Here is a 25891-nt window from a genome sequence, read left to right as displayed (position 1 = left end):
TGGCAGGAGACGGCTAGTGTATTAATACTGGCACATAATTTATTTATTTATTTAAAACACATCTATTCTGCCCTTCTTCTCACCCCGAAGGGGACTCAGAGCGGAGCACAACATATACATGGCAAACATTCAATGCCTGGGTACAATACATAAACATTAAAAAATATTTATCTAAATATTAAAATACACCATTTAAAATAACACCATTTAAAACCGCCCTAGCCATCCGCGTCAAATCCAATTGGCCTGGTCATCTTTCCCATTATCGCTTCATCGCCCTGTCCCGAAAGCTTGGTCCCACAGCCAAGTTTTGACCCTCCTTCTAAAGGACAGGAGGGAGGGGGCCGACCTGATCTCACCAGGAAGGGAGTTCCATAGCCGGGGAGCCATCACTGAGAAGGCCCTGTCTCTCGTCCCCACCCATTGTGCCTGTGACAATGGCGGGATGGAAAGCAGTGCCTCCCCAGAGGATCTTAATCTCCGCGATGGTTCATAGGGCGAGATGCGTTCGGACAGGTAAACTGGGCTGGGGCCGTTGAGGGCTTGATAGTCCAAAGCCAGCACTTTGAATGGTGCCCGGTAGCAAACTGGCAGCCAGTGGAGCTGGTGTAACATAGGAGTTGTATGCTCGCTGTATGCCGCCCCAGTTATTAACCTGGCTGCCTCTCGTTGGACTAGTTGAAGCTTCCGAGCAGTCTTCAAAGGCAACCCCATGTAGAGCGCATTGCAGTAGTCTATCCTAGATGTAACAAGAGTGTGGACCATGTGGCCAAGTCAGATTTCCCAAGGTACGGGTGCAAATGGTGCACAAGTTTTAGTTGTGCGAACACTCCCCTGGCCACCGCTGCAATCTGGGGTTCCAGGCTCAGGGATGAGTCCAGGAGGACCCCCAAGCTGCGAACCTGTGCCTTCAAGGGGAGTGTGACCCCGTCCAGCACAGGCTGTGACCCTATACCCAGTTTGGCCTTGCAACTGACCAGGAGGACCTCTGTCTTGTCTGGATTCAACTTCAATTTGCTCGCCCTCATCCGGACCGTCACAGCGGCCAGGCACCGGTTCAGGACTTGGACAGCCTCCTTAGAAGAAGGTGGAAATGAGTGATAGAGTTGGACGTCATCTGCGTACAGATGGCATCGAATTCCAAAACTCTGGATGATCTCACCCAGCGGCTTCATGTAGATGTTAAACAACATGGGGGACAAGACGGAGCCCTGTGGGACCCCACAGGACAATGGCTGTGGGGCCAAGCAGGAGTCCCCCAGCAACACAACTCATTATCAGGCCGATAACCACGTTAAGTCTGCTGAGGGAAAAGCAACCCAAAGTCTTGTTGCCACCTAAAGACTATTGGATTTATTATGGCGTAAGCTTTCATGGACGAGGACTTACTCCATCTGACGCATCGTAATAAATCAATTATTTGTCTGAAATGAGCAGTTACAAAAGCTCACGCGACGGCAACGAAAGCCTGGCCATTAACTTAAAACACAGATTCAGCTAGTTTTGATTTAAATATGTGCTTAGAAACTAATTAACTTGTCTGTTTTTCCCGCTTGCAGCATTCTGGTCGCCTTGATTTAACAACGTGATGTTTTTCTTCCACACACAAATGGGAGGAACGCAGCACAAAAGACGGCTTTAAAAATAGCAACACGGCAAAGGGATGGAGGTGGCAGCTCCTTCTGCAAAAGCAGCCACGGAAGTTTCACAAGGACTCCCGGAGCGTTTGTTGGAGTGATGGGCGGAGAGGAAAGAGCCTCAACACGCTCTACACAAGGGCCAATGCTCAAGACATGTTGCACACACTCCTGGTACCACCTCAAGGGTTCATCACGTCAGGGTGCAGAAGAACTGCTCTCCATGGGGCTGAAGGGGAGGGTCCACTCCAGGGAGGGATGTTCCGGTGCTCACGTTTATCATCTAGGGACCCCTGGGAGGGTTGCGAGGGGGTGTCCGAAGGGGTCACCAAAGACCATCACAAAACACAGCATTTTCTGTTGGTCACGGGAGTTCTCTTTGGCCCAATTCTATCGTTGGTGGGGTTCGGAATGCTCTTTGATTGTAGGTGAACTATACATCCCAGCAACTACAACTCACATATGTCAAGGTCTATTTTCCCCAAACTCCACCAGTGTTCACATTTGGGCATAGTGAGGATTCATGCCAAGTTTGGTCCAGATTTATCATTGTTTGAGTCCACAGTGCCCTCTGGATGTAGGTGAACTACAACTCCAAAACTTAAGGTCAATGCCCACCAAACCTTTCCAGTATCTTCTGTTGGTAATGGGAGTTCTGTGTGCCAAGTTTGATTCAGTTCCATCATTGGTGGAGTTTAGAATACTCCTTGATTGTAGATGAACTATACATCCCAGCAACTACAACTCCCAAATGTCAAGGTCTATTTCCCCCAAACTCCACCAGTGTTCACATTCGGGCATATTGAGTATTGGTGCCAAGTTTGGTCCAGATCCATCCTTGGTTGAGTCCACAGTGATGTCTGGATGTAGACAAACTACAACTCCAAATTGCAAGCTCAGTGCCCACCAAACCTTTCCAGTATTTTCTGTTGGTCATGGGGGATCTGTGTGGGAAATTTGGCCCAATTCTCGGTGGTGGGGTTCAAGGGGCTCTTTTATTGTAGGTGAACTATAAATCCCAGCAACTACAACTCCCAAAGGTCAAGGTCTATTTCCCTCAAACTCCACCAATATTCACATTTGGGCATATTGAGTATTCGTGCCAAGTTTGGTCCAGATCTATCACAGTGCTCTCTGGATGTAGTATTTTCTGTTGGTCATGGGAGTTTTGTGCGCCAAGTTTGAGCAAACTTTTGTTGAGAGGTGATTAGATGTCCTTGTTTGTTTCCTCTCTGTTGTTGTGCTGTTGTAATTTTAGAGTTTTTAAATACTGGGAGCCAGATTTTGTTCATTTTCATGGTTTCCTCCTTTCTGTTGAAATGGTCCACATGCTTGTCACCTCTCAACAAAAGTTTGCTCCAGGCACTGTCAGGCCATTAAATGCTAATCAAGGTGGTCAGTTGAAACATTCACACCCAGCTCCAGCAGACAAGAGTCCTTTGTCCCACCGTGGTCCTTCCACAGATATAGAAACCCTTTTTTCCTAGTTCCAACAGACCTCACTATTTATTTATTTATTTATTTGCTATACTTGTATACCGCCATTTCTCAGCCTAGCCGGCGACTCAACGCGGTTTACAACAACTTATAACAAACAACAGTATACAGTTTAAAAGCATCAAAACATAATCCACAATACATATATCAATAAACAATCCAATTCACCTCTTGACTAAAAACGTGATCCAGTTTCGTCGTCCAAATTGCCAGTCCTTCAATCATTACACTTATTGCACTGGGTTAACCGAACGCCTGCTCGAACATCCAGGTTTTTAGTCTTTTCCGGAATACCATCAATGAGGGGGCTGATCTTACCTCCATGGGGAGGGCGTTCCATAGCCACGGGGCCACCACAGAAAAGGCCCTATCTCTCGTCCCCGCCAGCCGCACCTGTGAAGCAGGCGGGATAGAGAGCAGGGCCCCCCCAGAAGATCTTAGGGTCCTGGTGGGCTGATAGGCAGAGATACGTTCGGATAGGTAAGTTGGGCCAGAACTGTTTTTAGGGCTACCTCTGAGGATGCTTGCCATAGATGCAGGCGAAATGTCAGGAGAGAATGCCTCTAGACCATGGCCATATAGCCCGAAAAAAACCTACAACAACCCAATATAAATACTGTCAATAAATAAATAAATAAATAAAAATTCTCGAGGAGGAAAGGCGGCCACTGCCTCAGGCAAATTTTTGGGAAGAGTTCTGATAGAGTGATCCCAGGCTGCTGGGCCTTTCCTTTGGCGGGACCCCTCCTTTCAGGGCGACTGACTGGCAAACGCAATGCCGGGCCTCAGAGGTGGCTGTTCAAAGGCTGACCCAGATTGATGCGCATGGAGCTCATGGGAAAACGAGATCATCTGCTGCCATCTCTCGGGGGGCTCTCCCTGGGGGGAGATGGAAATCAAAGCAGCCTGGAGCAACTAGTTAGCTACGTGTGGATAACCGAAATAAAACACACAATTACTGTTTAGTGGATTGTCAAAGGCTTTCATGGCCGGAATCAATGGGTTGCTGTGAGTTTTCCTGGCTGTATGGCCATGTTCCAGAGGCATTCTCTCCTGCGTTTCGCCCACATCTATGGCCAGAGGTTGTGAGGTCTGTCGGAAACCATTTTCCTAGTTTCCAAACAGACCTCACAACCTCTTTAGATGCCTGCCGGAGATGCAGGCGAAACGTCAGGAGGGAATGCTCCCTGATCGTCCACCTCAACACTTTGATGACACTCTTCCCAGCCCTGTCTACTTGATTTTTGCACTTTCCATGCGCTCCTCTTCAGGATGTATTGCACTCAAGAAGCCTGAAACTTTAAAAGATATCCTGGCGTATTGCAGAACCTTCCATCAGCTTCCCATCATTAAGAGATGAGGACTGAGAGACAGTGGCCCAGAAAGACGAAAGGAGTGCCAGGATTCCTGCTGCTGTGCATTAACTACCTGTGTGACGTCACTGTTACCTGGAAAGGCAAACTCTTCCTCACTGCCTGGGACACAGTGACTGCCACAGACCCATCACTCCCAAGAGTGTTGCAGGGTTCCCTCCTGGGCCCCCCGGTCCTGCTCAGGATCTTCATTCATGACTTACACGAGGAAGGGTGAGAAGGCACAATCATCAAGTTTGCAGACAGGACCAAATTGGGAGGGATAGCCAATAGTCCAGAGGACAGGAGCAGGATTCAAAATCATCTTGACAGACTAGAGAGATGAAGGGCCAAAACGAACAAAATGAAGTTCAACAGGGACAAATGCAAGAGACTCCACTTAGGCAGGAAAAACGAAATGCAAAGAGACAGAATGGGGGATGATGAGGCCTGGCTCGAGAGCAGGACATGTGGAAAAAATCTTGGAGTCCTCGTGGGGAGGAAGGGGAACATGAGCCAGGAATGTGATGTGGCGGCAAAAAAAAAGCCAATGGGATGTTGGCCTCAGGCATCAAGAGGAGCCTAGTGTCTAGATCTAGGGAAGTCCTGCTCCCCATGCTCTATTCCGCTTTGGTTAGACCACTTTACCTGGAATATTGTGTCCAGTTCTGGGCACCACAATTAAAGAGAGAGATTGACTCTAAGCTGGAATGTATCCAGAGGAAGAGGGTGACTCAAATGATCAAGGGTCTGGAGAACAAGCCCTATGAGGAGCGGCTTAAGGAGCTGGGCATGTTTAGCCTGAAGAAGAGAAGGCTGAGAGGAGATATGATAGCCATGTATAAATATTAGGCTTGGGCAATCCATGGTTCTAAATGGTTCTAAAGTACTTACAAAACTAAAGTTCTGGTGGTGAGAATTTCAGAACTCTAACAAAACTCTCAAAATTTCATAATAAATGGCGGTTCCTAATAGGTTCTGTCATTAAAATCACCAATAATGAAATAATAATAAAATTTTGAAAGTTTTGTTAGAGTTCTGAAATTTTCACCACCAGAACTTTAGTTTTGTAAGTACTTTAGAACCATTTAGAACCATGGATTGCCCAAGCCTAATAAATATGTGAGAGGAAGCCACAGGGAGGAGGAGGGAGCAAGCTTGTTTTCTGCTTCCCTGGAGACTAGGACGCAATTGAGGAATGGCTTCAAACTCCAAGAGAGGAGATTCCATCTGAACATGAGGAAGAACTTCCTGACTGTGAGAGCCGTTCAGCAGGGGAACTCTCTGTCCCAAAGTGTGGTGGAGGCTCCTTCTTTGGAGGCTTTGAAACAGAGGCTGGATGGCCACCTGTCAGGGGTGCTTTGAATGCAATATTCCTCCTTCTTGGCCGAATGGGGTTGGACTGGATGATGGCTCATGAGGTCTCTTCCCACTCTTTGATTCTATGATTCTAGGGCTGTTCCTGAAGACAAGAGCCCATCGCAGCAATGCCAAGAGCCAAGAGGCGGCAGGTTGGAAACAAGCGGAGTGGGTCCCTGTGCTACTAGAGTCGTCACTTCCTCAAGAATCTCAATGACAAAGAGAGGAAGAGTTGCAAAGAAGTACAATCACACAAACACACAATGCTGCATCATCTCAGAAGAGGAATGCTGCTACGGGAAAGGAGGAGAGTAACAACAATACATGTTATACAACAATACGTAACTGATTCTTCAGATTCTTGGAGAGACTCTGACTCACTGATGGTGCAAAACTCCAGCCGGTAACATCTGCCAGACTGTGAAACATGCCTTCTCCCAGGCTGTGACTTACTTATTGTATCACAAGCAATAAAATGCATTTAAAAACACGACGTTTTTTTTAAAAAGAACTTGGCATGATGCTAAATGTCCTTTGAGCAGAAGCTGGCCACTTGGAGTGCCTCTGGTGTCGCTCTGAGAAGGTCCTCCATTGTGGATGTGGCAGGGCTCAGGCTGCATTGTAATAGGTGGTCTATGGTTGGCTCTTCTCCACATTATAGCCTCATTTCTAAAGATTGGCTTTGCATCTCGTGGTGCCAGAGTGCAGCCTGTTCAGTGCCCTTCTGGTCGCCCGCTCTTCTGTGTGCCCAGGAGGGAGTTTCTCATCCAGTCTCAGCCACTGATTGGGGATGAGAGACAGGGCCTTCTCGGTGGTGGCTCCACAGCTGTGGAACTCCCTCCCTAATGACATCAGAACAGGTTCCTCACAATTAAGCTTCAGAAAAAAAATCTTAAGACCCGGCTATTTAAGCAAGCCTTTGGGGTTTAATATGACCCCTAAGTATGCCAAAATCTTTATAAGAACCACAAAAGCAATTGGTTTAATGTTTACAAAGCTCAGTTGGTGCTAAATTTCTGATATGTTTTAATCGTTTGAAAAACTATTTAATTGATACGTTTTACCATTTTATAATCTTGTGTTTTACTGTTATGTTGTTGTCTGAATCTGCAATTGAATTGTTGGCATTGTTTGTAAGCTGCCCTGAGTCCCCCTCTGGGGGTGAGAAGGGCGGGGTAGAAGTACAGTAAATAAATAAACAAGCAAATAAATACGAGGTTTGAATGAAAAGTAATGCCTCCACCTTGGTAACTCCTCAACAGATGACAGTACTGGTATACGGCACGTACTGGCTTGTTCAGTAGACTCTCCTCTACAGTTCCCTTTTGGCGGGAAGCCTTACCATTGAACGGTTGTGTTGTTAAAGTGAAAAGTATGGAACCCTGCACAGACGGCTGGTCAATGCAACTTAAGCAATGTGCAGTCGTTGAATTCTTGACAGCAGAACATCTTCAAACTTACTCGGCCAACAACGCACAGTACTCACATCAACACAATCCCCATCAACAGCTTGCATTCTCTGGTGAATCTCCTTTGGGGTGAGACCTTCTGCTGTCAAGAATTCAACAACTGCACGTTGCTTAAGTTGCATTGATTGACCGTCTGCGCAGGGTTCTATACTTCGCACTTTAACAACACAACCATTCAATGCTAAGGCTTCCCGCCAAAATGGAACTGTAGAGGAGAGTCTACTGGACAAGCCAGTACCTGCCACATACCAGTACTGCCATCAGTTGAGGAGTTACAAAGGTGGAGGCATTACTTTTCCTGCTAAGGCTTCCCGCCAAAATGGAACTGTAGAGGAGAGTCTACTGAACAAGCCAGTACCTGCCGCATACCAGTACTGCCATCAGTTGAGGAGTCACGAAGGTGGAGGCATTACTTTTCCTGCTAAGACTTCCCACCAAAATGGAACTGTAGAGGAGAGTCTACTGAACAAGCTAGGACCTGTCGCATACCAGTACTGCCATCTGTTGAGGAGTTACGAAGGTGGAGGCATTCATTTCCATTCAACCCTCCAAAATGGAACTGTAGAGGAGAGTCTACTGAACAAGCCAGTACCTGCCGCATACCAGTACTGCCATCAGTTGAGGAGTCACGAAGGTGGAGGCATTACTTTTCCTGCTAAGGCTTCCCGCCAAAATGGAACTGTAGAGGAGAGCCTACTGAAAAAGCCAGTACCTGCCGCATACCAGTACTGCCATCAGTTGAGGAGTTACGAAGGTGGAGGCATTACTTTTCTTGCTAAGGCTTCCCACCAAAAGGGAACTGTAGAGGAGAGTCTACTGAACAAGCCAGTACCTGCCACATAACAGTACTGCCATCAGTTGAGGAGTTATGAAAGTGGAGGCATTACTTTTCCAGCTAGGGCTTCCCGCCAAAATGGAACTGTAGAGGAGAGTCTATTGAACAAGCCAGTACCTGCTGCATACCAGTACTGCCATCAGTTGAGGAGTTACGAAGGTGGAGGCATTGCTCTTCCTGCTAAGGCTTCCTGCCAAAATGGAACTGTAGAGGAGAGTCTACTGAACAGGCCAGTACCTGACGCATACCAGTACTGCCATCAGTTGAGGAGTTACGAAGGTAGAGGCATTACTTTTCCTGCTAAGGCTTCCCACCAAAATGGAACTGTAGAGGAGAGTCTACTGGACAAGCCAGTACCTGCCACATACCAGTACTGCCATCAGTACTGGTATGGCATTACTTTTCATTCAACCCTCGTAAAATCCAGTGTTTATTGGGGGCACGCAAGAGGCAGGAAGAGGCGTGACGGAGCGAGGCCAAAGTCCTCAGGGCTGTGCTCGGGAAGGCTTGCCATTCCCCTTCCTGTGCCCACTTGTCCCTCCGTCCAAGCCTGAGTGTCCACCCACCAGGAAGGGGAAATCTACACCACCTTCCGACGGCAGTAAAATCCCAACAGAAAAGGAGACGACGGCCCAAGCCAACGGGAACCAGGGATTAAAGGGGGGGGGGGAGTTTGGGGGTGGGGGGTGGAGGCATGCCATGTGGCTAGCTTTGTGTGCAAAATCCTCCTTAGAGACCGCTAAGGACATGAAAGCGGCTTTTGCCGTTTCCGGCCCCCCATTCCCCTCCCCAATGACCACAAGGCTGGGTTAACACGCTTTCACTGCTAGATTGGCAGGCGTCAGTGGCCACTGTGTGATTAGCCACAGGGTTTATGGAGTGGCGGAGCGCAAGGCAAGAAGGAACGGGGTCTGTGCGCACCACAGATCCCTGATGCTAAGGCTATGATGGGACCTTGGTCCGAGCAACGGCACACCACTGCCGGGTCTTTGTGCCAGGGAAGGGGACCTTCTTCACACCCGCCCGGGTGCCCAGCTGGCGTGGAAACCTGCTAAAGCGCTCCCTCAAGCACTGGTCACAGTATAGATTATGTAACAGGCTGCTGCTGCTGCTGCTGAAAGGCTTCTGGATTCTAATTATGGCAAAAAGCTCCACTTTTGCAAAACTCTACAGAAGGCAGCGGAGGGAAATATTGGAGACAGCCAGTCATCACCGGGAGCAATGCCAAACCGAATGCTATCCACAAGCCTGTTGCAATTCAACCCCAAGTCTCAAGCCTGCAATGAGGAGTAGTTATTTCTTGATTTGTTTACAGTATCTGTATACCGCTTTTCTCACCCCGAGGGGGACTCAAAGCGGTGACTTAGCTTAGTACAGACCAGTGCTTCTCCACCTTCCCAATGCCGCGACCCCTTAATACACTTCCTCATGTTGTGGTGACCCCCCAACCAGAACATTATTTTCGTTGCAGGTTCATACCTGCAATTTTGCTCCTGTTGTGAATCATAATGTAAATATCCCATATGCAGGATTTTCATTCACTGGACCAAATTTGGCACAAATACCCCATATGCCCAAATTTGAGTACTGGTGGGGTTGGGGGGAGATTGATTTAGTCATTGGGAGTTGTAGTAATAATAATAATAATAATAATACCTTATTTGTACCCCGCTACCTTCTCCCCAAGGGACTCGGTGCGGCTTACATGAGGCCGAGCCCAAATACAACAATACAAGCAATAACAACAACAATACAAGCAATTAAAATAAAACATGGACAATAATATATGCGACATTAACAATAAGACAACACACAATTAAAACTAAGGGAAGGCCAAATGTAGAATTAAAATTGAGAATAATGCTTGGATTTATAGTTCACTTACAATCAAAGAGAATTCTGAACCCCACCAATTGAACCAAACTCGGCACACAGAACTCCCCTGACCAACAGAAAACACTGGAAGAGTTTGGTGGGCACTGACCTTGAGTTTTGGAGTTGTAGTTCACCTATATCCAGAGAGCACTGTGGACTCAAACAATGCTAGATCTGGACCAAACTTGGCACAAATACTCAATATGCTCAAATGCAAACACTGGTGGAGTTTGGGAAAAATAGACCTTGACCTTTGGGAGTTGTAGCTGCTGGGATTTATAGTTTACTTACAATCAAAGAGCATTCTGAACTCCACCAATAATGGAATTGAACCAAACTTGGTACAAAGAACTCCCATGACCAACAGAAAAAATTGGAAGTGTTTGGTGGGCATTGACCTTGAGTTTTGGAGTTGTAGTTCACCTACATCCAGAGGGCACTGTGGACTCAAACAAGGATGGATCTGGACCAAACTTGGCATGAATACTCTTTATGCCCAAATATGAACATTGGCGGATTTTGGGGAAAATAGATGTTGACATTTAGGAGTTGTAGCTGCTGGGATTTACAGTTCATCTAAAATCAAAGAGCACTCTGAACCCAACTAATGATAGAATTGGACCAAACTTCCCTCACGTCGTGAGTGAGTTTTCACTCTCTGTGAACCCTTAGCAGAGATGGGTGTGAGAATCACTCAGGCGGGTCTGTCCTGACATTTTCACCGAATGCTTGGCAGGCTCCGATGGTAGAGTTTCGTCTTTTTAGGCACTCAACTTTGGGGACGATCCACTCAGCCTCAGGCCTCTCGTGAATCCTGTCCATCCAAGCCAACAGAGCTGAACCTCTCCAAGGAAAACTTGCCAACTATGTCAAGCATTGAACTATTTTGGCCCCTTCCTGTTGGCCTCTGAGCCAAGGAGAGCCAACAGGCTCCAACGGCCCTTGCTGGGGAAGAGAGGGACACAGGATTTTCTAATTTTATCCTTCCCTTAGAAATCTAGAAGCAGCTCGCTTCTGTGCATTTGGAGACGGTCTGCTTCCAGTCGCTGAGGAAACACTCTGGAGCGCAATGTAAGTTGCCTTGAGCATGCCTTGCTTTGAAAGTTATGGGGCAAGTCCTGATATTGTCATGGTTGGTCCTGAAAAGGTCCGTTGGGTGTTTTGCGTGCTTGCTTGCTTGCATGTTGCAAGTCGCTTCTGGTCGCTTCTGGAGCGTGCTTGCCCCATCCATGTTCAACATCTACACAAATGACCAGCCACTGCCAGAAGGGACAGAGAGCTTCACCTAAGCTGATGATCGTGCCATCACCGCTCAAGCAGGGAGCTTTGAGACAGTAGAACAGAAGCTCTCCAAAAGATTTATGTGCTCTTACTGCCTATTACAGGGAAAACCAGCTGATCCCTAATCCATCTAAAACACAGACATGTGCTTTTCATCTCAAGAACAGACAAGCATCCCAAGCTCTGAGGATCATTACCTGGGAAGGAATCCCACTGGAGCATTGCAGCGCACCCAAATCCCTGGGAGTCACTCTGGGCCGTGCTCTGACCTACAAGAAGCACTGCCTGAACATCAAGCAAAAAGTGGGCGCTAGAAACAATATCATACGAAAGCTGACTAGCACAACCTGGGGATCACAACCAGACACAGTGAAGACATCTGCCCTTGTGCTGCTGAGTACGCATGCCCAGTGGGGAACACATCTCACCACGTTAAAACAGTGGATGTGGCTCTTAATGAGACATCCCGCATTACCACGGGGTGTCTGTGCCCTACACCAATGGAGAAATTGCACTGCTTAGCCGATATCGCACCACCTGACATCTGCCGGGAAGTAGCAGCCAATAGTGAAAGGACCAAGGCAGAGACATCTCCAGCTCATCCCCTGTTTGTGTATCAGCCAGCACGTCAACGACTTAAATCTAGAAATAGTTTCCTAAGATCTACAGAGACACTCGCTGGAACACCTCAGCAAGCGAGAGTCCAAAAGTGGCAGGCTCAAAACTAGCACCTCAATCCATAGGTGATACCAGATGAGAGACTCCCCCCTGGGCACACAGAAGACTGGGCGACTTCGATGGCGCTGAACAGACTGCGCTCGGGCACCACGAGATGCAGAGCCAACCTCAAGAAATGGGGCCACAAAGTGGAATCCACGACATGCGAGTGCGGAGGACAGCCAACCACTGACCACCTGCTGCAATGCACCCTGAGCCCTTCTTCCACATGATGCACAAGGGAGGACCTCATTGCGGCAACACCAGAAGCACTCCAAGGGGCCAGAGACTGGTCAAAGGACACTTAATCAACTACCCAGCTTGCAAACTTTGTGTTTTGTCTCTTTGTTTGTTTTTGTTAAAAATGTAATACAAATGTCTGGTTGCTGCTGACATGATAAATAAATCAATATATAGTCCTGATAGGGAGTTTAAGAGAGAAAAGTGTACAGAGCTTGGGGTCGCCCATTTGTGGATGGCTTGTAGACAGTTGTTACTGCTATCTACAAAAAAACGAGCTACACAACCAACAGCTGTCCCTGCAGGCCTCCTTGGGCTGACAATTAGACTCGGACAGTCGAAAGTTTGGTGGAATAGGATGCCAGATTCCTGGGAAGCCCAAATTATGAAGGAATAAATTGACCTAAGAATCAGTATCATGCTGGTAAAACCCACTTTCTCCACCTTCTGAATGTCGCGGCCCCTGAGTACAGTTCCTCAGGTTGAGGTGACCCCAACCCTCACATTATTTTCATGGCTACTTCCATAACTGTCATTTTGCTCCTGTTATGAATCATCATGTAAATATCCAATATGCAGGATGTATTTTCACTCACTGGACCAAATTTAGCACAAATATTCAATATGCCCAAATTTGAATACTGGTGGGGTTGGGGTGTCTGTGTGATTTTGTTATTTGGGAGTTGTAATTGCTGGGATTTATAGTTTTATTTAGAGTAGACAGCCCTGCCGTATTCTTTTCCTAATCTTGAACCAGTCGGTTGTTCCGTGGTCTGTTCTGACTGTTGCTATTGATTGTTATACGGATTCCTCCGGAGAGAGACAAGGGGATTTGGTCTCCCCAAACCACCAAATTGAATTGAATTGCACCCCACCTAAAAGGGGTGCAGTTGACGCAGGGTGGACTTTGCACCCGGTTTGGGGGGCCAGAAACCGGAGGTTGTGTTAGCAGATCCATATTCATGACATCCATTACTTTTTTAATCTATCTTTCTATGGTCAGTGTTTGTTGTGTTTTCCATAGTTGGGCCAGCCATTTTGACCCCAGCCTTGCATTCCTCAAGCCCCGCACATGTCGCACGATGTGTTCTGCACACAAGTTGAATAGGTTGGGGGAGAGGAGACAACCCTGCCGTACGCCTTTCCCAATCTTGAACCAGTCGGTTGTTCCATGGTCTGTTCTGTACTTGGTCCTGATACAGATCCCTCAGGAGACAGGCAAGGGGATTTGGTCCTTATTGAGACGGGTCCTTGCTCTCTTTCCAAGGAGGAAACATCTACACTCATCTTTGCACCCTGTCACGGCCTCCACGTTTTCTCCCTCTGTTTGCCAGTTACCCATCAGTCTGGTTGTCATCATCTTGGTTTTCTGATGTTTAGCTGCAACCCAGCTTTTGCGCTTTCTTCTTTCACCTTGGTGAGAAGGCTCCTCAGCTCCTCTTTCGGCCATCACAGTGGTGTCATCTGCATATCTCAGGTTGTTAATGTTTCTTCCAGCAGTTTTAACTCCAGCCTTGGGTTCGTCAAGCCCTTATTTATTTATTTATTTGTTTGTTTGTTTGTCGTGTCAGAGCAACCAGTCCATTATATTACATTTATTTATTTATTTATTTTATTTACTGTCCTTGTATACCGCCGTTTCTCAGCCTAATTGGCGACTCAACGCGGTTTACAACAAAATATACAGTGCACAGTATACAATTAAAACCATAAAAAACATAATACACAATATTACACGAAATCACAATCCAATACATCTCCTAACTAAAATCGTGGTCCAATTGCATTTCTAACAGAACAAAGCAAACAAACTGACAAATACAAAACTTGTGAGTTTGGTAGTTGGTTAAATGTCCTTTGACCAGTCTCTGTCCCCTTGGAGTGCCTCTGGTGCGGCCGCAAGAAGGTTTTCCGTCGTGCATGTGGCAGAGCTCAGGGTGCATTGCAGCAGGTGGTCAGTGGTTGGCTCTTCTCCGCACTCGCATGTCCTGGATTATTCCACTTTGTGGCCCCATTTCTGGAGGTTGGCTCTGCATCTCGTGGTGCCAGAGCGCAGTCTGTTCAGCGCCTTCCAAGTTGCCCAGTTTTCTGTGTGCCCAGGGGGGAGTCTCTCATTTGGTATCAACCATTGGTTGAGGTGCTGGGTTTGAGCCTGCCACTTTTGGACTCTCGCTTGCTGAGGTGTTCCTCAAGCCCCTCATGTCGCATGATGTGTTCTGCATACAAGTTGAATAGCTTGGGGGAGAGGAGACAGCCCTGCCGTATTCTTTTCCCAATCTTGAACCAGCCTGTTCCTCTGTGGTCTGTTCTGACTGTTGCTACTTGGTTGTTGTGCAGATCCCTCAGGAGAGAGACACGGTGATTTGGTCCCCCCAAACCACCAAACTGAATTGAATTGCGCACCACGTAAAAGGGGTGCCGTTGACGCAGGGTGGACTTTGCACACGCTTTGGGGGGCCAGAAACGGGATGTTGCAATGGGAGCGAGCGTGGGTCTGACTCTTCCCTGAACCCAATCTGGAGTGACTTTCCCACCTCCCTCCGTCATCCTCCTCGGCCCAACCCGTGTGTTTTGAAGAACACAGCATTCCCCCTTTAAGATCCAAATGAACTGAAATTAACCCCGAGCCGAGTCTCACCGGGAGACGGCTTTAATTGAAAGAGAAGAAAAGGAATGGAAGCATTAACGGGGGGAAGATGGAGAGGCCGGTGCCCACCCCTTGAGCTTGAAGAGGCGCCATTAGGCCTGTGAGAATGGGCAAGGGGCTCCTGGAGCTGCGCACCGCGGCACCCCGCATGTACAACTTGGATGACCATGCGCAGCTACTAAGGATAATGGCCCGGATTGGATCTATCTCTGAAGCGGTGGGGACCACCAGTGAAGGGGGAGCGATGGAGTGCAGCTGTTTGAATCCAAGCCCATTTCTAGGTCACGGGAGTCGGGGAGAGGCGAGGGAGAGCGCTGCGCTCCTTGGGGAAAGCAACACCTCGCAGGGAACAAGCCCCAGCATCCCAAGGCAGCTCGCATGCATCTCCCAGACCCGCGATTGGCGCGCTCTCCACATCAGGAGGGAGGAAGGGTGGGCACCAGCCCAAACGCCGACGGTGCCGCTCATTAATACACAAACGGATCCCACGGCTTGCAAGAAACTTACAAGAATCCATATGCATGGGCGCTCCACTCCTTCCCTCGGCTCCCAGCTTCGCATTCGGAGAGGCAGCAGCAACGGGGGAGGAGGAGGAGGAGGAGGAGGAATCAGCCAGGTTCACCCTCAAGTGCAGACAACGCAAGTGCGAGGAAGGAAGGCACACACAGGAAAAACACACATCGCAACCCAATGCAATGTGCAAAGCCACAAGGAAGTATTGTCCAAGGCTTCCAAGGCCGGAATCACTGGGTTGCTGTGAGTTTTCCAGGCTGTCTGGACATGTTCCAGAAGCATTCTCTCCTGATGTTTCGCCTGCATCTAGGGCAGGCATCCTCAGAAAATCCGAGAGTTCGAAAAGACCTCCTGGGCCGTAATCCAGTCCAACCCCATTCTTCAAAGAAGCAGGAAAATTGCATTCAAAGCACCCCTGACAGATGGCCACCCAGCCTCTGTGTAATAATAATAATAATAATAATAATAATAATAATAGAATCCTAGAGTTGGAAGAGACCTCCTGGGCCATCATCCAGTCCAACCTCATTCTGCCCAGAAGCAGGAAAATTGTATTCAAAGCACCCCCGACAGATGGCCATCCAGCCTCTGTTTAAAAGCCTCCAAAGAAGGAGCCTCCACCACACTCCAAGGCAGAGAGTTTCGCTGCTGAACAGCTCTCACAGTCAGGAAGTTCTTCCTCATGTTCAAATGGAATCTCCTTTGCCCAACATGTTCAATTTTATATTATGTTATTTTGCTTTGTTTACTCTACTCCACTATTTCATGTATTTTGTTGTGGTGCAATTTTTGTTGCTATTTGTTGTTTGCATTTTGTATTTTATTTTGCTGTATTGTATCTTTGGGCTTGGCCTCATGTTAGATGCCCCGAGTCCCCCTCAGGGAGATGGTGGTGGTGGTGGAAGGGTATAAATAAAGATTATTATTATTATTATTATTATTATTATTATTATTATTATATTGTAGTTTGAAGTCCTTGTTCCATTGCGTCCTAGTCTCCAGAGCAGAAGAAAACAAGCTTGCTCCCTCCTCCTCCCTGTGGCTTCCCCTCACATATTTATACATGGCCCTCATCATGTCTCCTCTCAGCCTTCTCTTCTTCAGGCTAGATATGCCCAGCTCCTTAAGCCGCTCCTCATAGGGCTTGTTCTCCAGACCCTGGATCATTTGAGTCGCCCTCCTCTGGACACATTCCAGCTTGTCAACTTCTTGTGTTGCCCAGATTTAGACACAATATTCCAGGCAAAGTGGTCTAACCAAGGCAGAATAGAGCTTAGGGAGCATGACTTCCCTAGATCTAGACACTCGGCTCCTCTTGATGCCTGAGGCCAAAATCCCATTGGCTTTTTTTGCCGCCACATCACATTCCTGGCTCATGTTCCCCTTCCTCCCCACGAGGACTCCAAGATCTTTTCCACACGTCCTGCTTTCGAGCCAGGCCTCATTGTCCCCCATTCTGTCTCTTGGCATTTCCTTTTTCCTGCCAAAGTGGAGTCTCTTGCATTTGTCCCCATTGAACTTCATTTTGTTAGTTGTGGCCATTCATCTCTCTCATCTGTGGAGATGGATTTGAATCCTACTCCTGTCCTCTGGAGTCTTGGCTCCCCCTCCCAATTGGGTGTCATCCGCAAACTTGATGATCCTGCCTTCGAGCCCTTCATCTAAGTCATTAATGAAGATCCTGTGTCCAGAGGAGAGCGACTAAAATGATCAAGGGTCTGGAGAACAAGCCCTATGAGGAGCGGCTTAAGGAGCTGCTGGGCATGTTTAGCCTGAAGAAGAGAAGGCTGAGAGAAGATATGATGAGGGCCATGTATAAATATGTGAGAGGAAGCCACAGGGAGGAGGGAGCAGATCAAGGGTCTGGAGAACAAGCCCTATGAGGAGCGGCTTAAGGAGCTGGGCATGTTTAGCCTGAAGAAGAGAAGACTGAGAGGAGACATGATGAGAGCCATGGATAAATATGTGAGAGGAAGCCACAGGGAGGAGGGAGCAAGTGCCTGGAGAACAAGCCCTATGAGGAGCGGCTTAAGGAGCTGGGCATGTTTAGCCTGAAGAAGAGAAGACTGAGAGGAGACATGATGAGGGCCATGTATAAATATGTGAGAGGAAGCCACAGGGAGGAGGGAGCAAGTGCCTGGAGAACAAGCCCTATGAGGAGCGGCTTAAGGAGCTGGGCATGTTTAGCCTGAAGAAGAGAAGGCTGAGAGGAGACATGATGAGGGCCATGTATAAATATGTGAGAGGAAGCCACAGGGAGGAGGGAGCAGATCAAGAGTCTGAAGAACAAGCCCTATGAGGAGCGGCTTAAGGAAGAACTTCCTGACTGTGAGAGATGTTCAGCAGTGGAACTCTCTGCCCCGGAGTGTGGTGGAGGCTCCTTCTTTGGAAGCTTTTAAGCAGAGGCTGGATGGCCATCTGTCGGGGGTGCTTTGAATGCAATATTCCTGCTTCTTGGCAGAATGGGGTTGGACTGGATGATGGCCCAGGAGTTGGTCTCTTCCCACTCTTTGACTCTGTGATTCCATGAACAGGACCGGGCCCAGGACGGAACCCCGCATATGGCCCTCCGCTCGTCACTTCTTTCCAGGATGAAAATGACCCATCTAGGCCAGTATTGCCTGCTGTGGTTTGCCGCAGTGCATTCTGGATTGCTGTGCAAACGTTTTCCTTGTCTGCACTCTTGTCACCCAAGCGGATGAAGAGAAAGCATTCCTAAGTACAGGGAAGGGGCCAACTAAGGTGCCGGAGCTTAGATAAGGTCGGGGGAATTCTCAAGTGAACCGCCTAGTCAAAGGCACAACGGAACAAGCAAGTTTTCCATTCCTTGCAGAAAATGGGGAGAGTGGGGGCCTGTCTGATCTCCCTAGGAAGAAAGTTCCAGAGCCAAGGGGCCACCACGGAGAAGGCTCTCCCCCTCGTCCCCAGCAACCGCACTTGAGATAGCGGTGTGAGCGAGAGAAGAGCCTCCCCAGAGTATGTGCTGGTTCATAGGGGAAGATGCGACTGCGAAGATAGGCAGGTCTCGAACCGTTTAGGGCTTTGTAGGTGATCACCTGCACTTTGTATTGGGACTGGAAACGAATTGGCAGCCAATGGAGCTGTTTGAACATGGGGTGGCCGCTCCCTGTAACCAGTTCCCGTTCGTAATCTGGAGAGGGCAACAATCTATATATATAAAAATGTAATGTTCGTTTGTGGGATTAACATAACTCAAAAACCACTGGACGAATTGACACCATATTTGGACAGAATACGCCTAACAACCCAAGGAGTGACCACCACTCAAAAAATTGATTTTGTCATTTGGGAGTTGTAGTTGCTGGGATTTATAGTTCACCTACAATCAAAGAGCATTCTGAACTCCACCAATGATGGAATTGAACCAAACTTGGGACGCAGGACTCCCATGACCAACGGAAAACACTAGAAGGGATTGGTAGGCATTGACCTTGAGTTCTGGAGTTGTAGTTCACCTCCATCCAGAGAGCACTGTGGACTCAAACAATGATGGATCTGGACCAAACTTGGTACAAATATTCCATATGCCCAAATATGAACACAGATGGAGTTTGGGGGAAATAGACCCTACCATTTGGGAGTTGTAGTTCATAGAATCATAGAATCAAAGAGTTGGAAGAGACTTCCTGGGCCATCATCCAGTCCAACCCATTCTGCCAAGAAGCAGGAATATTGCATTCAAATCACCCCTGACAGATGGCCATCCAGCCTCTGCTTCAAAGCAGAGTTTAAAAGTTACAGGGATTTATAGTTCACCTATAATCAAAGAGCATTCTGAACCCCACCAACGAGAGAATTGGGCCAAACTTCCCACACAGAACCTTCATGACTAACAGAAAATACTTAATGCCATCCAGTCCAACTCCCTTCACCATGGAAAGAAAATGTAATCACAGCCCTTCCCGCAAAGAGCAAACCAGCCATAGATATAGATAGATAGATGGATATGATTCACACACAGAGAGATATAGTTTCCTAGATGTGAAAGGGACCCCTAAAGAAGGACAATGATGTGTGGCATGTTCCAGAGTGGACAAACCAGACAATCTCCACATCAACATTGACACAGAAACAACAAAAAGTACTGTGTATTGTCGAAGGCTTTCATGGCTGGAATCACTAGGTTCTTGTAGGTTTTTTTCGGGCTATAGAGCCATGTTCTAGAGGCATTTCTCCTGACGTTTCGCCTGCATCTATGGCAAGCATCCGAGGATGCTTGCCGAGGATGCTTGCCATGTTCTAGAGGAGAAATGCCTCTAGAACATGGCTCTATAGCCCGAAAAAACCCACAAGAACCTAACAAAAAGTACTGTTTACCCACAAGCAGAAAGGAATGACGTATATTAGAAAGCATTACTTTATTTTCCAGATCACCAGACTGGGCCACAGCAACGCGTGGCAGGGCACAGCTAGTGTCTAGAATACAACCATGGGACAGTCAAGCGGCGAGCCTAGGCAACCACATTATTCCGCTCTCCTATACGAAATCAGAGCCAACCGAAGCATCAGGTGTAAACTGAAATGGTTTCTGAGCAATTTGTCTCACTCACTCTCTCTCTTATTAAAGTCGTTGTATACTCTCTCTCTCGCTATCTCCCTGCAATAAGGAAGGGAACGTAAAGATTTCTGAAGTCGTTGGGTTGCCGTAACGGAAATTCTTCTTGAACATGTAAAGCGACGCCGATGCTTGCTTATAGCTCCATAAATGCAAATGAGGCTGAAAATCTAGGGGAAGGCGCTCACAGACTGGCAAGGATAAAAGTATGTCTCCGGGGTGAGATGCACGGCTGGGGGAAGGCGTGCGCTTTTAAACAGAACACCTTCACATGTTCTCAGCCTCCGGAGGAGAGACGGTCCTTTTAACGTGAGGAGGGCGGAAGTCTGGATGCGACGGGAGCGCCCAAGGCGGAAGCGCCTGGCCCTTGCTCCAAAAGGCCCCCGGGCCCTTCCCTCATTGGCCTCTTACTACATCTCACTGTCCAAAGCTGCTCCGAGATTTATTTATTTAGGTTCTTGTGGGGTTTTTTTCGGGCTATAGAGCCATGGTCTTGAGGCATTCTCTCCTGACGTTTCGCCTGCCATAGTCAGCCATAGCAGAGCACCTGAGGAACCAGCCTGGACACAGCCTATTATTTGAGAACACAGAAATGCTGGACCACACCAACAACCACCATGTCAGGCTACACAGAGAAGCCATTGAAATCCACAAGAAGCACTCTCACTACCTCTGAGGATGCTTGCCATAGATGCAGGCGAAACGTCAGGAGAGAATGCCTCTAGAACATGGCCCTATAGCCCGGAAAAACGTAAAACAACCCATATGGAATCAGTTATGAGAAGGCCTGGCTGAGCCTGGGAAAATCTTTTGTTGAGAGGTGTTAAGCTGTGAAGCCAGAGAAGCCATTGAAATCCACAAGCATGTGGACAATTTCAACAGAAAGGAAGAGACTATGAAAATGAACAAAATCTGGCTACCAGTATTAAAAAACTCTAAAATTACAACAGCTAAACAACAGAGAGGAAAAAACCAGGCACAGATTAACACCTCCCAGCAACAGATTTTCCCAGGCTCAGGCAGGCCTTCAAATGCTAATGAAGGTGATCAGCTAAACATTCCCACCTAGCTCCAGCAGGGAAGAGCTCCTTGCCCCACCCCAGCCATTCCACAGATATATAAACCCATTTTTCCTACTTCCAACAGACCTCACAACCTCTGAGGATGCTTGCCATAGATGCAGGCGAAACGTCAGGAGAAATGCCTCTAGACCATGGCTCTATAGCCCGAAAAAACCCACAAGAACCTAGTGATTCCAGCCATGAAAGCCTTCGACAATTTATTTATTTATTTATTATTGTATTTGTATACCGCCTTTCTCAGCCTACCGGCGACTCAAGGCGGTTTCCAACAAAACAGTATACACAATATCATAGTACAATTGAGACATTAAACAACATAAAGCACAACAAGCAATAAAAACAACATAATTAGCGTCTCCTTATTGTCCAGTTCTGTTGCATCCCAGACCAAGAAACGAGACCATAAGATTAAATCCACCACGCTGGACTGTAGGAAAAACAATCCTTGTTTATTGATGAAAAATTGGTTACAAAAGAAAGGCAAATGCCAAGTCACAACGCCACCATAGAAACACAGCAGTCAGGAAAATCTCTGAACTTGAGCAAAAGTCCAAAAACCACAATACAAGAACCAGGAACCTGTTAGCCTCTCGCTAACCATGTACTTGAAAACTAGAAACCTCTGGGGTTACCGGCCATGGAACACAGGAATTCTGCCAAGGCACAGCCACAGTCCCAAACGTTGCTTGATCTAAGGAGGCACCCGGCAGGCGGCCCATTAAACCAAAGAAACTATTCCTTGAAACGCCCCTTGACTTTGAAGCCTGAGCCTGTCTCTCCTGCAATCTATTTGACCTTCGTAGAAACTGTGAATCACTCCTGTCTCTCGTTATCTGTTCCCTTCGGTCCTCATTAAAAAACCCAGGTGGAGAGCTATCACGGCTGGATTCCAAAACATTTTCATCCGGCTGTTGTTTCGTTTTCCCCGCCGCTAACTCAGCATCAACACCAGTTTCCACATTGTCAGGGAAAACTACATGTTCAGTGGCTTGCTCAGTTGGAAATACTATCAGAGAATCATGTTCACACAGATCAGGCTGAACCCCAACAAGTTCCATCGTCAAATCGTCAGATTTCCTATATCAGTTACCTATATCCAATACTCTGTGTTTGTGAACGCTTGCTCAAACAGCCACGTTTTAACTTGCTTCCGAAACGTTAAGAGGGAGGGAGCAGATCTGATTTCCCTTGGGAGGGCGTTCCATAGCCGAGGGGCCACCACTGAGAAGGCCCTGTCTCTCATCCTCGCCAAATGTACCTGTGACGAAGGCGGGGCCAAGAGCAGGGCCTCCCCAGATGATCTTCAGGTCTTAGATGGTTCATAAGGGGAGATGCGCTTGGACATGTAAGTTGGGTCAGAACTGTTTAGGGCTTTATAGGCTAAGGCCAGCACTTTGAATTGTGCCCTGGAGCCAGTGGAGCTGGTGTAACAGAAGAGTTGTACGCTCCCTGAGCACTGCTCCTGTTAGCAATCTGGCTTCCGTTCGTTGGGCCATTTGAAGCTTCCGGATAGTCTTCAAAGGTAACCCCACGTAGAGAGTGTTGCAGTAGTCTATACGGGATGTAACCAGAGCATGGACTACCATGGCCAAGTCAGACTTCCCAAGGTACGGGTGCAGCTGGCGCACAAGCTTTAATTGTGCAAATGCTCCCCTGGTCACTGCCGAAACCTGAGATCACCCGGTTTTTGCAACAACAGAAGCAGAACTCTGCAGCGGATGTAACGTCGGCACATCTAGGAAATCTGTCCACATTCCCATCCTGAAACTTGCAAGTTATCACGGGGGCCAGAGCAATCATACATTTTTATATACTGACACCAATGTTGCTTTTGGGATTCTTAATATATTTATTTATTTATTTATTTATTTATTTGTTGCATTTGTTGACCGCCGTTCTCAGCCCTAGGGCGACTCACGGCGGTGTACAACATATAAAAAGACAATTTACAATAAAGCCATAGCAAAATATCAACATATCACTAACACCACATTAATAATTACACTAAACAATCCGCTCCGTCTCATAGTAGAATCATAACCATTTACATTTACTATTTACATAGTGTTGGAGTGTCTTACCTACCCTCCATTATAATAATACCTAAACATTCAGATTTTTTTAAAAAAATGCAAGTTAGGGTTTGCAAATGCTTTCCATGGGCTTCTTCACCCAAAAGTGCCGTGGGGAGGACACGTACTCCTCGCCCCCGAGTGACAACCAGGCATCTCTCCAGACAGATGGTGGAAATGCCTGCAACGCATCGCACGGAAATGTACTTTTCTACTTACTTTTTCAAAGGCTCTATGACTGTCTTTTGGATTTGGTTCACCTGGCCAAAAAAAAAAAAAAAAAGGAAAAGAAAATAGTTTCTCAGGACTGATGAGGAATAATAATAACAATAATAATAATAATAATAATAATCCTTTATTTATACCCCGCTAACATCTCCCAAAGGGCTCGGTGCGGCTTCCAAGAGGCCGAGCCCAAATACATGAGTAAAACAACAACAACAACAATACAGACAATAAATAAACTCATAAGCAAAGCAATAAACAGTAATAACACCACGACGTATTAAAAACCTATGGCAGGGCCAATTGTAATAATTAATTTTTTTAAAATGCTGGGCATGACAAGGTGACACATAACTAGGATGGGTATTTGGAGAGAAATGGGGCAAGCAGACAGTCCTAGATCACTAGAAAAGCGCAATTGGGAACATGTTGCTTAGGGTTTCCTTATTCTGGGAAGGCACACTGGAACAGCCACGTTTTCAGCCTCCTCTTAAAGACTGCCAGAGTTGGGGCATGCCTAATGTCCTTGGGGAGCGAGTTCCAGAGTTGAGGGGCCACCACCGAGAAGGCCCTCTCCCTCGTCCCCACCAATCGCACTTGGCACACTGGAACAGCCACGTTTTCAGCCTCCTCTTAAAGACTGCCAGAGTTGGGGCATGCCTAATGTCCTTGGGGGGAGCGAGTTCCAGAGTTGAGGGGCCACCACCGAGAAGGCCCTCTCCCTCGTCCCAACCAATCGCACTTGGCACACTGGAACAGCAACGTTTCCTGGCTCCTCCTAAAGACTGCCAGAGTTGGGGCATGCCAGATGTCCTTGGGGAGCGAGTTCCAGAGTTGAGGGGCCACCACCGAGAAGGCCCTCTCCCTCGTCCCCAGCAATCGCACTTGCGATGGAGGCAGGATTGTGAGTAGGGCCTCTCCAGATGAACGAAGAAACCGTGTGGGTTCGTAGGCTATTTGAATAGCAAGGGCAGCCTGCAACTAAATATTTTTGCCACCTCAACAACAGCAGCAGCAACAACAACAACAACAATAATAAACTTTATTTATACCCGGCCACCATCTCCCCAAAGGGGACTCAGAGCGGCTTACACGAGGCCAAGCCCAGCGATACATTACAGCAACATCAAATATAAACAACAAAATAACATCACAATGTATTGTCGAAGGCTTTCATGGCCGGAATTACTGGATTGTTGTAGGTTTTTTTTGGGCAATATGGCCATGGTCTAGAGGCATTCTCTCCTGACGTTTCGCCTGCATCTCTGGCAAGCATCCTGAGAGGTTGTGAGGTCTGTTCGAACTAGGAAAAAGGGTTTATATATCTGTGGAATGACCAGGGTGGGACAAAGGACTCTTGTCTGCTGGAGCTAGGTGTGAATGTTTCATCTGACCACCTTGATTAGCATACAATGGACTGACTGTGCCTGGGGCAAACTTTTGTTGAGAGGTAATTAGATGTCCCTGAATGTTTCCTCTCTGTTGTTGTGCTGTTGCAATTTTAGAGTTTTTTTAAATACTGGTCGCCAGATTATGTTCATTTTCATGGTTTCCTCCTTTCTGTTGACATTGTCCACATGCTTGTGTATTTCAATGGCTTCTCTGTGTAGCCTGACATGGTGGTTGTGAGAGTGGTCCAGCATTTCTATCTTCTCAAATGATATGCTGTGTCCAGGTTGGCTCATCAGGTGCTCTGCTCTGGCTGACTTCTCTGGTTGACGTAGTCTGCAGTGCCTTTCATGTTCCTTGATGCGTGTCTGGGCAATGCTGCTGCTGCTGCGTTTGGGGGTCCCTACGTATCTTGAGAACACAGACACGCTGGACCACTCTAACATGAGTCCAAGCCCAAAATTGCAGTCCAGCAAAATAAAATACAAAGAGGCAAAAATACCATCAAAATAAATACATGAAATAACAAAATAAAATAAAAAAAATCAAAATAACATGATAGAGACATAGAACACAATGGGCGGGCCAGATGCACTAGGATAAAATTGATAAAACCCTGGGTGAGATAAGAGGTGGGAGAATGTGTTTCTGAGGGAGGAGCTCAAAAGGAACAAACAATGGGGTTAGACCTTCATTAAGGGCTGGAAAAAGTGCATCATGAGGACGGAACTATAGTCGGGACAGGCAAAATCAGGTTAGACCACTTTACCTGGAATATTGTGTCCAATTCTGGGCACCACAATTCAAGAGAGACATTGACAAGCTGGAATGTGTCCAGAGGAGGGCGACTAACATGATCAAGGGTCTGGAGAACAAGCCCTATGAGGAGCAGCTTAAGGAGCTGGGCATGTTTTGCCTGAAGAAGAGAAGGATGAGAGGAGACATGATAGGAGCCATGTCTAAATATGTGAGAGGAAGCCACAGGGAGGAGGAGGGAGCAAGCTTGTTTTCTGCTTCCTTGGAGACTAGGACGCAAGGGAAGAATGGCCTCAAACTACAAGAGAGGAGATTCCATCTGAACACGAGGAAGAGCTTCCTGACTATGAGAGCTGTTCAGCAGTGGAA

The 25891-nt window shown here is 47.4% G+C and overlaps 1 protein-coding gene across 1 annotated transcript in view; it reads right to left on the bottom strand.

Moving 5' to 3' along the window:
• The window catches only part of BIN3 (bridging integrator 3), a 135136-nt gene that overhangs the window by 52557 nt on the left and 56688 nt on the right, over nucleotides 1-25891 (bottom strand). Inside the window, exon 6 of the mRNA XM_067470617.1 lies at nucleotides 23372-23412. Within this exon, the coding sequence (XP_067326718.1) occupies nucleotides 23372-23412 (41 nt within the window). The remainder of the gene's footprint in view (nucleotides 1-23371; nucleotides 23413-25891) is intronic.

The sequence above is a fragment of the Anolis sagrei genome, chromosome 7 (genome assembly GCF_037176765.1).
Source record: "Anolis sagrei isolate rAnoSag1 chromosome 7, rAnoSag1.mat, whole genome shotgun sequence".
NCBI lineage: Eukaryota > Metazoa > Chordata > Lepidosauria > Squamata > Dactyloidae > Anolis > Anolis sagrei.
The sequence above is the reverse complement of the archived record's forward strand: the minus strand, read 5'-3'. Positions and strand labels throughout refer to the sequence as shown.